The sequence below is a fragment of the Epinephelus fuscoguttatus genome, linkage group LG22 (assembly GCF_011397635.1).
Source record: "Epinephelus fuscoguttatus linkage group LG22, E.fuscoguttatus.final_Chr_v1".
In the NCBI taxonomy this organism is placed as follows: domain Eukaryota; kingdom Metazoa; phylum Chordata; class Actinopteri; order Perciformes; family Serranidae; genus Epinephelus; species Epinephelus fuscoguttatus.
The window spans coordinates 11,852,421-11,866,866 of NC_064773.1; the positions used below are offsets into that span (position 1 = coordinate 11,852,421).

General features: G+C 41.6%; 2 protein-coding genes across 5 annotated transcripts in view; one reads left to right on the forward strand and one right to left on the reverse strand.

The window, feature by feature from the left end:
- Positions 1-1,405: 1,405 nt before the first annotated feature.
- ckap4 (cytoskeleton associated protein 4) lies at positions 1,406-6,183 on the reverse strand. The gene is made up of 2 exons (XM_049566536.1): positions 5,731-6,183; positions 1,406-2,874 (listed from the first exon to the last, which is right to left on the reverse strand). Exons 1-2 carry the CDS (start codon positions 6,046-6,048, stop codon positions 1,675-1,677), a joined length of 1,518 nt encoding a protein of 505 aa, XP_049422493.1. The 5' UTR covers positions 6,049-6,183; the 3' UTR covers positions 1,406-1,674.
- A 2,853-nt stretch (positions 6,184-9,036) lies between these two features.
- The window catches only part of uhrf1bp1l (UHRF1 binding protein 1-like), a 49,030-nt gene continuing 43,620 nt past the window's right edge, over positions 9,037-14,446 (forward strand). For all 4 annotated transcript variants that reach the window (XM_049566513.1, XM_049566514.1, XM_049566515.1 and 1 more), the window contains exon 1: positions 9,037-9,436. In XM_049566513.1, the coding sequence (XP_049422470.1) occupies positions 9,393-9,436 (44 nt within the window). In that variant the 5' untranslated portion in view covers positions 9,037-9,392. The remainder of the gene's footprint in view (positions 9,437-14,446) is intronic.

The following is a 14,446-nucleotide window of genomic DNA, read 5'->3' on the forward strand; positions in this document are numbered from 1 at the left end:
TTCCCCGGTTTCTAGTCTTTATGCTAGGCTAACCAGCTGCTTACATCAGCTTCAGCATCACAGTTCAAGACACAAAACATCAGCTATCAGCAGCCTCATTAAAAAACCTTCAAACTGGGCTTTGTCTGTGAGGAAAGTTGTGCAACCAGGTCACGAGAAATTTTTTTTATTAAGTCGAGTGATGAACAGTCGGACGTCTAACTTCCAACGCCACCATGGGTGCAGATCCCGGGGGGGACGGGGGGGACATGTCCCCCCCCAAATTCTGAAAAACACAAATTGTCCCCCCCAATTCTAAATAGCTTAAATGATTGAAATTGAACAAATGTATACAGTAGCCCTATATACTGGGAGAAAGGGAAGATGATGAGGAGAAATGGGAATCCGTGAGAGGCGAGAGATGAGAACGTGAGTGGACATAACATGCCTGAGACCCTGAAACTAGAAGTAGCATTAACTAACAGCGAAGCAGTGAAAAGGAGGGTGATGGCTGGTTCCATGTACTACTGACTGTTTAAGAGAAATAAACAGTAAAGGTAAGCATATGATTCTCTTTGTAGTGCTTTTTGAATGACTTGGTGATGGTGATGAGCTTCTATGAAATCGTGAAATATGCTAGCAATCTCAAGCGCTCAGTGGGCATGATTTGCACGCGTGCAATTAAAAAAAAATCACAACTGATTGTGTCCCCCCCAAACTTGTCATCAGATCTGCACCCATGAACGCCACATGGTTTTTCTAGCATCACCTCAAGACTTTTTTTTTCCCTTCCTTAAATATCAAAGTTTGGGTACATTTAAAGCAGCTTTTTGCTTTTATTACAGTATATTGTACGTTTTCACTTTTACCCCATTACGATATTTCAAGATTTGACTTTTTTTTTTTTTTTTTAACCAAAACTATGTAATAAGAGCAGTTCTTTGCATCTGCCGGCCCTTCTCCATTTCTTCAAGGTTTCATTAGCATCCAAACGCCTTCCAGCAAAACACAACTACAGCCTCAGGTGTTCAACAAGTAATTGCATTCCTGCAGAACATCTGGAAGAGACTCAAAAGTAAACATCAAAAGAGGGAAATTACACGTTGTCACTGCTGTGTGTATTTGTAAGAGCTCATCTCTCTACAAAGACTGAGTTTTACATGTCTTGTCACTGATTGTAAATAATATGGTGCTGCTTAATGAAATGAGCTTTATGTGAGATTTACTCAATAAATTCTGAATTATTTGGTGTATTCGAATTATGAGATGGAGATGGAATTTCTGTTTGGGGTTTAATGGGATTTCAGCCACCCTGGGGTAAATCACGCCTATGAATGTGTGTACATTTTCATTCCCACCCATACAATAAAAGCAGCTAAAGCAAAGCAACAAATCAAAGTCACACCATGAAATAATCTGTCACAGCTTTAGGTCAACAAGAGTTTTTATTCTTGTAAAAAACAAACATACTGAGTAAACAAATAAATGCTCAAAAGAGCTCATTATTGCATTTGTTGGTTTTAACAAACAACCTTGGCACAGAAAACTGAACAAAACAAATATTAAAAAAAGAACTACAGTGCAGAATGAGTGTGGATTTTAATTCACAGATCAGCAGTACAGCCCTGCCCCATCTCTCCTGATCTAACGCCTCACGTCGGCTACTTTTCTACTAAAATGTGCAACATCATGACATCAACCAAATATGAGGCCCTCCTCTATCCGTTCTAACCTCTTCACAGCTTTCTGCAGAGCAGCTATAGCCTGGTCGTGGCCTTCTAGCTTAGCTGCTTTGCTCTCCAGCTCAGCTACCATGCTTTTTATGCTCTGTATCTGCTCTGGCTTCATGTTGCTGCTGCTTTCCTCCAGAGCGACGAGCCTCTTCTCCAAGTCCACCACCTGCTGATCCAGGCTGGAGTCCTTCGACAACAGCTTGGTCTGGCTGCCACTCAGAGCGGCCATGTTGGACTGGAGCTCCCCAAAACTGCTCTTCAGTGCCTCCATCTCCTGCTCCAAGCCGGTTTTGACTTTCTCCACGGCCTGACCCTGCGCAGACAGGGTGCTTTCATGGGTGTCGTATTTGGCGAATAGTGACTCCACTTTGGAGGTGATGTCTGATACTGATGCTGACAGTGAATCTCCGCTCTCCTCTGTGGTTTTAACTCTGGCTTCCAGCTCGTCTGATTTTTTCAGGGCCTGGGCGGCTGCTGCATTCACCTGCTTCTCTACGTCACGGACAGCATCAGTGGTCTGCTCCACGCTGCTCTCCAGTGTCATGCTTTTGTCCTTGAGGACCTGGACATCAGCCTCTGCTGCAGACAGCGCCTGCCTCAGACTCCCGACATTCTCTTGCACTACTGACCTCATTGTTTCAACTTCCTGTGACAGTGAGGCAACTTCCTGGTTTCGCGTCTGGAGCTCTGACCTCACAGCACCTACCTGCTCCCTGAATGAATCAGCTGAGGCATCAGCAGCCTGTTTGGATGTTTTGATTTCAGCCACAGCATCGACAATAGCGGAGAGCTCCTCTTTGATGCGCGCAGGGTCCTCCATGTCACCCAGGCGGGACTTGAGATCAGCCAGCTGGCTCTGAGCTTCACCCTGAGCTTCAGTGAACTCCGCCACGCTGGCTTTGATGGACTGACTGACCTCAGCCAGACGCTCCTCCACAGTCTTCTCCAGAGAGGAGAAGTCCCTCTCTCGGGCCTCCTTCACCTCATTAATGCCCTCTGAAAGGTCCCTGAGTAGATCGTTCTGGAGCTTCTGAAGGGCTTCCTCCACCCTCCTCGTTTCCACCTCGCCCCTCTTCATCCTGCTGACGGCGCCTTCCAGCTCCACCCGTGTGATGCCCAGTGATGACTCCAGCCCGTCCACGACACTCCTCAGAGACTCCACCTGTGCAACAAGACAGGAAAACATACAGCATTAGTGTGCAACATCATCCATGTTATGACATCCATATTTAACACTAATACATTATAATGCACTCCAGGGGCGGAGCCAGATCTTTTTCCAAATAACGGCAGCTACATGCACTATTTTACAAGCAATTAAAAAATGAATTAATAGATGAATCCATACCATAATAATCTGGGCTGCTCTAACTGAAAATTACAGATCCCCACCAAGCTTCTGAGCTTTTCCAGAGCTTTTACTAGCATTTCATGGTCTTCATCAGTGAATCGAATTATCCCAGTTGTAACGGTGTGGGCTCAGTCAAACAACAGACACATCCTTTTACTGATGAAGACCATGCGATGTGGTTGAAAGCTCAGGAAAAATGCTTGCAAGTGGACCTCAACTCAACAATATTTCATATGACTACTATAACTACTATTCCTAAGGTCAAGCACGAACTTCCACTGTCCTTTCAATTTTGCTATTTGCCTTTTAAACTTTCAAATATTACACCTACTGAATATGCTAAAGGGTATAGTTTGCATGTTAACCCTTTGGAACCTCACAAAATTGGCTTGATTTCTTTTAAAAACATGGGAAGAAGGCAGTGAGCGATGAAAGTAGAAGAAAGAGAGAAAGAAGAAATTAGCAAAAAAGAGGAAATAAAAACAAGAAAATTAGTAAATTATAAAAATGTATATTAATAATAAGAAATTCTGTTACATCATTTAAAAAAATACTACTACTTCTACTTATAATAATAATTAGAAATACATTTTTTTTGTCTAGCTTTTTTCTAAATCTATTTTTTGGTTGCAATTTATGGATAGTTTCTCATGAAGTTGCTTGTCGCCTTTTTGTCCCATGTTTTTGAAAGACATCGCACCACTTTGCTCACATACTCGAAAAAGGTGTCTGAAAGCAGCACAAGAACAGTGATGTTGCTCCAGGTTACAGAGAGTTAAGATATATTTTGTTGCATAGTCAATAAATGTGATACTTGAAAGTGTATGGACAAATTCCATGAGCACAGAAGTCAATTTCTGACCGTAGGAACAGGGTGGCAAAAGTATTGTTGAAGTAAAAAAGTGTAGCTGGTTCAGATGAGTTTTATTCACTGCGTAGAGACAGAGCTTCACAACAAGGGTGTTGAATTTTATCTGAAGCTCTGGACAGGATAATTAACAATATAAATCTGATCAATCTCGGCGCCATAATCCCTTGAGCACCTCAAGGACTGTTTCCCTGCATGAGTATCTAAAACATTTACAAACGTGGCCTATTAAACAATGTTAAACAGTTAATAACGTCATCAAAAGAGCAGGAAGGACAATAATACATTAGGATGAAACTAAAACTGTAAGGTAAAACATTTCTCGTACAGTGTCTTTACTAAAGGTCCACTTACTAGCTTTTTCTGTATTTGAAAAGAGTAATGTTGTACTTTTCTGGTGGGGAAAAAATAAATGATACACTTGTATTATGGTTGTGGTGTGTGAACCTTGGCAAATATTTACAATGCAATTATCACTCCTCTGTGTCACTATTACGTGTACTTTTGGGTACAAAGGAGCTCCCATCCAAAGCAGATGAACACAACAAACATGTTTCACCAGTATATTTGCATAGGTACAGTTGTGTCATCACAATAGGAACATAAGTGGGGGTAAATATGTGTAAAACGCCAGCAGCACATCCTGAGTACAGATCAAACTGGTTATATATACACAGTTATATCCAGGAAGTGAGGAGAGAATGAATAAAACAAGAGCGGACTCAGGGGATACTTATGTTTGCACGCAGTGACACTGAACAAGGACTTTTTTTATTCATGCAAAAGGAGACTGATAATCAGACATTAGTATTTATGTACTTTATGATAGGAAAGACTTCAGCACACTTTAATGTATGCAGTGTTTCACTTTACTCAGGGCATACATGACTCAACAATGGACATAAAGTAACCAATCCCATTCTTCTTATTGGCATTATGCAACACACCTGAACACAACACAGATGGTAGAAGCTTGACCTCTTGGGAATTGTAGTTTTTTGCTGTAAGTACTGAAACATACAATAGAAGCTTAAATCCAAAGTGAGAAAAATGAAGACATCCCCAAATCTATATGAAAAACAAACATCTCACCTCTTTTTGTATTTTATAACAAGTATGGCTTCCATTTTTATGCTTCACACTACTCCATTCAGTACTTAAAAGACTACAATTCCTGAGGTGGCAAGCTTATACCACCAATATTGTGCATAGGTGTTGCATATTGCCAGTGATTTGATTAGGATTGGTTACTAGATTGGTTAGAGTCTGATAGACTGAGAGCTCAGAATAAAGAGAAGCACTTCAGAGATGTAAGTGTGTGGAAGTATTTTCATTGATGCTCCCAGCACCTTTATTGCCAAGGTGGAGCTGCATATTTCTGTTCTATAAAACAAAGGGAGTGTGCCCTTTTCCCTAAAGTGAGCTCATCCTTATCTTACTGGTGCAGTTTAACAACCAGCAACGGCTTTTATCTGTCGTTCCCACACAAAACTAAACATTCAAAACATAAAATAGTGCAGAAATAATTATTTTTTGTAAGGTTATAAACTTTTATTTGGAGTTATTGAAGGTTTGCTGAATGAAAGGTCACTTGATGCATCACCAAACCTACCCAACCCCCATCAGTACATCCAGTACAACAACTGTATGCAAGGTTATGTAATGTCTAACAAAAACAATGATATGCATTGACTGTGTGTATAGTTTGTATTACACTGTGAGTCGTGAAAAGGTTTGGGAATGTCACCCACACTCATTTTGATGCGACTCCCCATTGATTCATATCATTTTCCACCTACCTGTTGAGCGACACTCTCCATTTTCACGCTCAGCTCTGCGCTCTGCCGCGCGCTCTCCTCATGCCTGGAGCTCGTCTCCCGAATTTCCTCCACAACTTGCTGTAAATGAAAAGCCCCAAACCCAGCGGCGCCTATTAACGCGATGTAAAACACGGCGGTGGCGACGAGCCCGAGGCAGCTCCCTGATCGTGGCCCCTGAGGTGCGGGGCCACTCACCCCGTTACTGGTGCTCTTCTGGCTTTTCTTCGACGCATCCTCCTGGCTGGATGCGGCGCTCTTCTCGCTGGAGTTGCTCTTGTGTCGGTTTTTCGCAGTCATGGTCAATGGGAGCTCGCTGAGATAAGTGTGTGTGTGTCTGGTGTGAGAGCTGCTGGGGTTTGCAGTCGTGGAGAGAGAGGGTTTCCAGTCCAGGCCCACTGGCTGGACCAGCAGCGTATCAGTGAGCGCGTCGTGTCTTTCCACGGGGCTTTTTCGCGTTGAGGTATGCGGATGGGGGTTGTCCCATGTTCAACTCTGGGCTCTGTATGGGTCCAGCTTAATGGCATTAAACACCAGGACACAATGAATGATTTGTCTTACTCTTTCACTTTGGGGCTGCTCTATTTTTACACCAAAAACTACAGCATTTTTTCATTTTACGCCCAAGAGTGAAGTTTGTGCAGAAGCATTTCTCTGATGCAACAATACTTCCTAAAAGATGCTTCAGACAACTCCAGTGAGTTTTCAAAGTCATCCACAAGAACCCTACCACTATAAGCATAACTTAATTTAACTTTTTTAGCAACTTAAAGGTGAGAAAATGTCCCTACGAGCCACTGAAGCACAAAACATGCACCACCTTCGCACAAAATGTTGCACCAACAGTGCAAAACTCTGAAGTCCATCAATCTGTGTGCTTCTGACATGAAACCGTGTATTACACTTCTGTTTTATTACCACATGCGCTCACACATACTGTTATAACTCTGAAACACTGTTAACTGATGCAAACTTCCTGCAACCGGCTCACTGAGGCAGAGCTGTGCAGGGAGGGGCTGCTCCTTCCCTCTGGTTTGCTCCTCCTTTCATACGTGGCAGCTGTAGTCTGCAGGGTGATGGTAACTCCTACGGTTACATCTCTACACACAGAGAGACTCATCAAAAATATAAAGTACAGACACACCTTTTATGCTCACTGACACAGAAGTTAAAAGTCAGTTTCACTGCGTTATAAATGTGCACAATTTTTGTGGGCCTGAAATTGCAAGAAAATAAACACTATGTTCTTTTAATAGTCATTTTCTTTCACAGTAAATCAATAAAACAAGCAAACAAACAAAAACACCACTGTTAAATTTTCTTTTTTGTGTGTTTGTATGATACTCAGGTCATTTATAATGACCTCATTTTTATATCACCATTTACATAGTTATAATAGTCCATAATAAATAAAAATATATGTCTTTATGTGCAATTTTTCTTAAATGTTTATCAAAAAAAATCTAGCTATCTCTGTTTTTAAGCTTATTCTTGTATTGTTTGTAATGCACGGTCACATCCTCTGTTTAAACACTAGATGTCACTAAAAGAGCGTTTAATGGTGAGCGCAGACATAACACAGGTAACCCTGCAGTCATAGAGCTGTATGGACAATGAATACAATGCCGTTTTGTTGTATTGTGCTATGTGTACTTTAGTATATGATTGTGGTATGGGTATTGTAGTTGATGTATTGTGGGATATGTTGTGTATGTGGATTGTGGTTTATGTATTTCATTGTGACGTCCATGTTTCTAATGTATTGTGGCTGTATGTTGTTTTAAACTGTATATTTTAATAACATTTTAGGTCTACATGTAAATGCCCAACTAGGGACAAGAGCTGGATATTAGAAATAGGTATAAACTATGAGCATCACATTAGTCCCATACTCTGTACTGGAACTATGTGAAATTGCATCAGCCATACAAATAATTAAATAAAATAAAAATGATTATTCTTAAACTATGAATAAATGTAAAACAGTCATAATATACATTCAATTATTATAGCACCTCCCTGTAATAGGCAGGTTATTACTGGGTTAATAGCAGAGTAAAGATTTTTTTTTTTAATATATTCAAGTCTAACAAAGAGAAGCTACATGTGAAGGGATTTTAATTTAAAGTAAAAGAAACAAACAAATAAAAAAATTCAAACAGGTGTACTATTCCAAAAATAGAGGGGTTTTTTTTGCTCGAGGGATTACACAAATAATAAAACATTTGAAAAACAGAATAGTACATAAGATATACAAAATAAATAATCAAATTAGTCACATAAGGCTCTAATTTTCACAGCTCCGGAATAAAAAATTTTTTTTTAGTTAATATAACAATTTGCACAAAAAAAAGGAAATTATATTGGTGGCATATATTTCATTATTAGACATTTCAAGAGTAGAAAAACCCCCAAGTACTTTCAATTCAAATCGACTTAAACATAGAACTCTCTATCTAAATAGTCAAATCAAGTAGATGTTTGACTGAAGGTTGCTGTATATACTGACAAATCCAACTATGTAATGGATTTTAAGCAAAAAATAATTCTGTATTTATTCTAGCACTTGTACTCTGCAGCACTGCACTATAACCTTACTGTATACAAATTTAACTATGATGTTGTTTAAAATATTTGTAGGCCTATATATATATATACTTCATATATTTACTATGTTTACTTTGTTCAGCTTAGTTGTCCTTGTTTTAGCTGTTTGTTTCTGTGGAAGTACATTGAGAGCAACAAAAACTGTGGAAACAAATAAGAAACTTAAGTATTTGATTGGTCAAATTCAGATCTAAAAATTCAAGTCAAAAAATTTCAAACACCTGGGTCACAGGCCAACCCTTTAGACATACATGTACACATATATTTATAGGCTATTTATTTATTCCCACCTGTTTGAAGATGAGTAACATTGCTTTTTTTGTTTGTTTTCTTTGTGTTTGTCTTTTTGTTTTTCTTTTATGCCCTCATTATTATCTATCTATCTATATAAATATTTCTTATTTTTTATTTCAAAGAGGTGAATTCAGAACAGATAAATTTAGATACATGGTTTGCATACTAACATATTTCAGCGTTTCAGTGTCAATGTGTTTAAAATCTAAAATGCAGTGGTTGTTAAAATTCACATTTGTATCTTATTTGCTTCCATAAAGAAAAAAACGGACTCAAATGCCCTGTATGTGAACACACCCAGCTGATTCTGATTCACCCTGCCTACGTCTCTGATTTGAGGTGTTTCCGAGCAGACCATGAACGCGTCATGACGCCCCGCCTAGACGCCGTGACAACAGACGCCGCTCGGCGGACGCGCTGTCCAGGTGTTCAGTGTATGATATTGCAGAGATCTGGACCGTTTTGAAGCTTTATCAGTGTATCTGCATGACATGGCCTAACGTGATATGCCTTGTCCACGAGCCCCGGCTTTCACTCGGACGCCTGAGATGCCGACTCTCCGCCCTCAGTCCCTCTTTTCTCTGAGAAATGAAGCGGGAACCCCGTTAAAATGAAGACCGACACGGGGATGAGAATTTGAGCCGTGTGTGTGTTTATACCTCGAAGTGGGAGAAGCTAGCGGTTAGGCTAGCCACCTAGCTCAGACACCCGGCGGCGGCTCGGATATCGGGATTTGCGCCGCCATGGCTGGGCTCATCAAGAAGCAGATCCTGAAGCATCTCTCCAGGTCAGTCCTGAAGGGTGTTAGCGGGCAGGGAGTGGAGAGGAAAGGACGACGGAGGGGATTCAGCTGTCAGACAGACGTTAGCTAGCTATCACCATCATGTCAGTTATAACGTTGCAACCGAGATAAACGGTTATCTCTCCTCTGAACATTGACTGAAATGTTTCCTTTTGTGGTTTACTAAGATACCTCACATCCTTGTTGTCTGTCAGACTGTCAGCTGCGTATTCAGTTGACGTAACCCTCACTGACCCGGGACGTGGCTACGAGCTGCTAACATGCTAACAGTGGAGGTTGGGTAGTAAAGGGCTAATCCCCCAGCACTTGCTTTAGCTGGTTGAACCAGTCTAGTGGTTGAGTCAGATTGTTAAAACCAACAATCTCAGCCTTCCCCTAAAGGCTAATAATCATTCAGCTTACTGGTAGCTTATGAACACACTGCCAGCAACATAAATCACATAACTATGCCATGACTTGACTCTAATTTGACTTAAATATTTAGATAATTGTGGCTGTAGGGGTGTAGGGTTGTTTACACGGGGTTAAACCCTGCTTATCTTGTCTTTTCACCACTGTGCCTCCTGATCAGACATCACACAAAGTCCACACACATCCTCAACACACACATTCATTCAGAGAGGGACATTTGCTACACTCTGACCCTCATCAAACATATTTGACAGCATACAGTGGCACCGGTAATCACCCTGTTATGTAGCTTGAGATAAATGAACCTAATATTGGTTCAGGATCTGTTTACACTTGCTGTGTAAGGCCCCATTTATTTTAATGTCTCACCGTTATGGGCAGCATTCAGCTTTATCCGCTTCACATGCATTATTTATTATTTTCCACTGTCCCTCAAGGGACTTTCAATGGACTACTTCCTTGTTTTGTTCCGGGGGGAGAGCTTGTAACACGCAGCACTGTTTTCCTCCCTGGTGCTAACCTGCTACTGACCTATACCAGACACAGTCAAACAGTAGCATGTAATGAATAGTAATGACAGTGTGCTAAACTCAAAGGTGGACAGGGCTAACATGGAGTATAAGAAATGACAGCTGTCACATTTATATTGCAGCTCACAGCTGACTAAGTCTTTGAGAAGCTCATCAGTATGCAGGTCAACCTGTTTGTGCTCTTGAGAAGAAAAAGATCCTCCTGCTCGGCGAGGAAAGTCTTTGTGACGGCACTGGTGTTATTAATTAGTTACTGGTTAATACCTTAATGGTGCTTAGGATTGATTTGTCCTTCATTTTCTTGCACAATGCCATTTGTCTGCAACACACGGCCACTGAGTGGCGTGCCCTTCATTGTCCTAGTACTCCCAAGTTGTGTCTGCTTGTGCTCTGTGTGTGCATAAGTGTGTGTGCACATGACTGTGCATGCCCTCAGCAGCATTAGCATCAACGCTGACAGGAAATGGCTAGAAGACTTAGTGATGTCATCTGTCTTTGGGCTTGTCATCTGATCTTCTTTGTCCCGGCCTGATTGGTCCGGCACGGAGTGGAAGCTGACCTGTCTGACAGCCGGCCAATCCTGTGCTGTCCGGTGTAGTGATGTCATGATAGAAGTGCTGGTGTCAGAAAGCCAGATCTGCATCACCTTACCTACCTCACTATGTGGCTGTAACTAGACTATCAGTGTGATGCATGCTCGGATGATTTAGCTCGAGGATGGGTGAAAGAGTTTGTGTGCGGAGATGCTGCCTCATCAGCGCGGGCCAGGAATACTTCGCCATGCTGGCTAGATTATTCATACACACTGTAGGTGTGCTTACACAGCTACAGGTTATGTTGTGGGTGTCAACACTGTCAGTTCAGCCTCCATGCTTAATGGTTGTAGAGGACACAGGTCTGTCCAATACTGTCTGTGACCAGGACGAGCCTGTTAGAGTGAGGCAGCACCGCCATCTTTACAGCTCATTGAGTCAGAAGCAATGGCTGTTCCTCCTCCGGCCAACACATGTGCACTGAGGCATGCACAACATATTAGACTAGGTGAGGGGGCCTTTTTGTACAATGTGAGCTGTTAGACACAGCATTGTTTGTGACTTTTCATGTGCAAGAATGAGTTAATATTAAGTGACGTGGCTGAGTTGTTGGTGTGCATTTGTTTGCCTGATGTGCGAGGTTATTTATGAAGAAGGTCGAACTATAGCCCCCTGGGAGCGATGAGGTGACAAGGTGTGTGTTTGTCTGCATCACAGACAGGTTCAGATTATTGACAAGACACTGGCTCACATCCAGACTGAGACAGAGCTCCTGTTACACATACAGATACACACACATAAATGGACAGAGAAATGGCTAAAAACAGTTACTCTTTATTCTCTTTACTCCCCCAAAGAGATAGTTTCTTTTCCTTTCACAGAGAGCTTGATGGGTCAGGCTCAGCTGGTCGATATTTTGACACCTGAGCTTAATTGCACGTGTTCAAGTTGAAGAATGAGACTCAAGAATGAGACTCGAACTTTCTAGCGATGACTGGTCTTGGCAGAAATAATGCATTCCCAGATGGAGTGCTGTAGAGAGAGGGAGACTTGGATTGTCTTACTTTCTTCCCTCCAGCTCTCTATTCTCATTTTTCCTCTACCCTTCCTCTCTTCCTGCTCATTAGCTGCTAAAAATGTGGTGCACTGACTTTGTCAGTTTCAAATAATACATAATCAGTACTGTGAAAATCATCAATGAGGCAAAGGCAAACAATAGAATAACTGTAACAGTGTGGTAGGTTCGATGCAGCCTCTAAGCCTAGGAAAATACAGCACTTATATTACTATGATAACCAAGATGTAAGACGATATGTAGTCTCATATCACGATATCGATATAATATTGATATATTGCTCTGCCCTAGTCAATTTAAATGTCTGAAAATGGTAAAGGGCATTTTCCCAAAGCTCAAGGTGACATGTTCAGATGTCTTGTTTGTCAGACAAACGGCTCACAATCCAAAGATATCCAAATTAAAAAGATTTAAAGCAGAGAAAAGCAGCAATTCACATTATTGAAGCTGGATACAATATTAAGAATGACTTAAATCAACTGATAGATTTTCTAAATAGTTGATCAAGTTATTGGTTAATGACACATCTATTTCAGCGCTAAATATGTTGATGGCAAGATGGAAACATCAGTCCTTCCTAAAAGCCATCTAAAATCATCCTTAAAATGTATTTTTGCTTTAAAATGACCCCTGTCTACCCACTATTCAAAGGGACAGTTCACCGAACTATCATAAATACATATTTTTCCTCTTACCTGTAGTGCTTCCTATCAGTCTAGATTGTTTTGGTGAGAGATGCCGAACGTTAGAGATGTCCTTTTCTTGAATAAAATGTAACGAGATGGCATTTACTCAAAATAATCCACAGACCTTGTTGTGAGAAGTTTCACGTAGGAACTATTTTCTCTCTACCGAACTACACCTGCCAACTGTATCACCCCACAGAAGGAAGCGTGCATCTACTCATGGACGAGAGGTTCGTGCTTGTAACAGCGCGAAATATTAATGGCGTCCTCCTTGGCTGAGCTGTAATGTTAGCTAGCTTAGTGGTGCCAGGTGAGCTAGCAGTAGATGCACACATCCTTCTGTGCGGTGATATGGTTGGTGGTTTTAGTTAGGAAAATAGAAAATAGTTCCTACATGAAACTGCTCACCACGAGGTCGGTGGATTATCTTGATTTACCGGGTCATGGTTTCTGGAAGGAGACATTACGGTTGAGTTTTTCAAATGCATTTTTTTGGCACTCTGAGCACCACGAACTGAGTGTCATCTACTTCCATCATATTGGAGAGAAGGCAGACATCTCTACGGCCGATATTTCCAACACTCAGCAACTCACACCAGAACAATCTAGACTGATAAACAGCACTACAGGTAAGAGGATAAATATGTATTTTTGGCATAATCAACATCCTCAGTCACAGGGGAATGTAAAAGTCTTGAGTGGTGGAGGGAGATTAGCTTGATGTGCATAAGATGAAGCTGTTGATGGAGAAATGTACACAGAATGAGCCCCTGAGAATGAAAAGATTATCACTACCTTCTAATGGAAAGAGTTCATAACCTGGGAGATTAGGATTATAGTCAGACTGGTATTCAAGGTCCATTTTTGGGGTTAAGTCAGGGCGTTATAGGCGAGTTGACACGATGGTTCAGGCACAGCCTCGCTCACCTCTCCTCTTCCTTTTTCTGTATCATTCAAATCCACTACTCAGTTTTTATGCTGCCCGTGGTGCTTTACGCATTTTATCACATGCATTTGGTTTTCGGAATAATCTTAGGACCTCTGACTGATCCCGCAGGAATTTCATCCATTAAATTTTCAATCAGTAAAGAGGAAACGGGTTAGTTAAGGGGGAACTATTTTCAACCCTGACTCAGCTGAGGTTGAACACAAGGCACTCAAAGGCCAGTGTTAGGAATGCGCAATCAATATGTGCACATATCCGTTCTGAGATTTAGCACCCATTGCGGTGTGAGAGAGGAGATAATTTCTACTCCTGTTTGTCATCACGAGCCTCTGTAGGTCTCTTCCATCCTGCAGCAGCTCTGCGATGATGCACCATAGTGATGAACTCTACTATTCCCAGTGTTATCGCTCACTGCTGGTGGGAAGGCTATTATGGCATGAGTCACGACTGAGTGCCGAGCTGTGGGTGTCTCATCAGTCTGCGTAGTTGTGAGGTACTTGTGTGCCTTTCTGTAGGTGTGACATTTGACCAGGGTCCCTACAGACCTTGGCATCCTCTGCTGCTGTGTAACCAGTGTCTTGGATCATTTTCTCCTTCACGCTGAGCTTTGCGTCGTCTCCACAGGGTCATGAATATTCCAGGACTCTTGGGCCTGAGCTGCCAATATAAACTCACTTCACTTCGACAGGTTGTGTGTGTGGAGGTGTTTTGTAGGAGTTTGTGTACAGATGTAGATGTGTGTGTTTTTGCACTTGTGCTGCCATGTAGGTTACGAAGTAATCCCTCTTGATGATAACTGTGAGAGGACACAATC

Bases quoted from the DNA above. Each gene is read 5' to 3' on its own strand.
- ckap4 (XM_049566536.1), bottom strand. From the start codon at position 6,048: ATGACTGCGAAAAACCGACACAAGAGCAACTCCAGCGAGAAGAGCGCC. The intron at 2,875-5,730 runs GTAGGTGGAAAA...CTTGTTGCACAG, and splicing joins TGGAGAGTGTCGCTCAACAG to GTGGAGTCTCTGAGGAGTGT.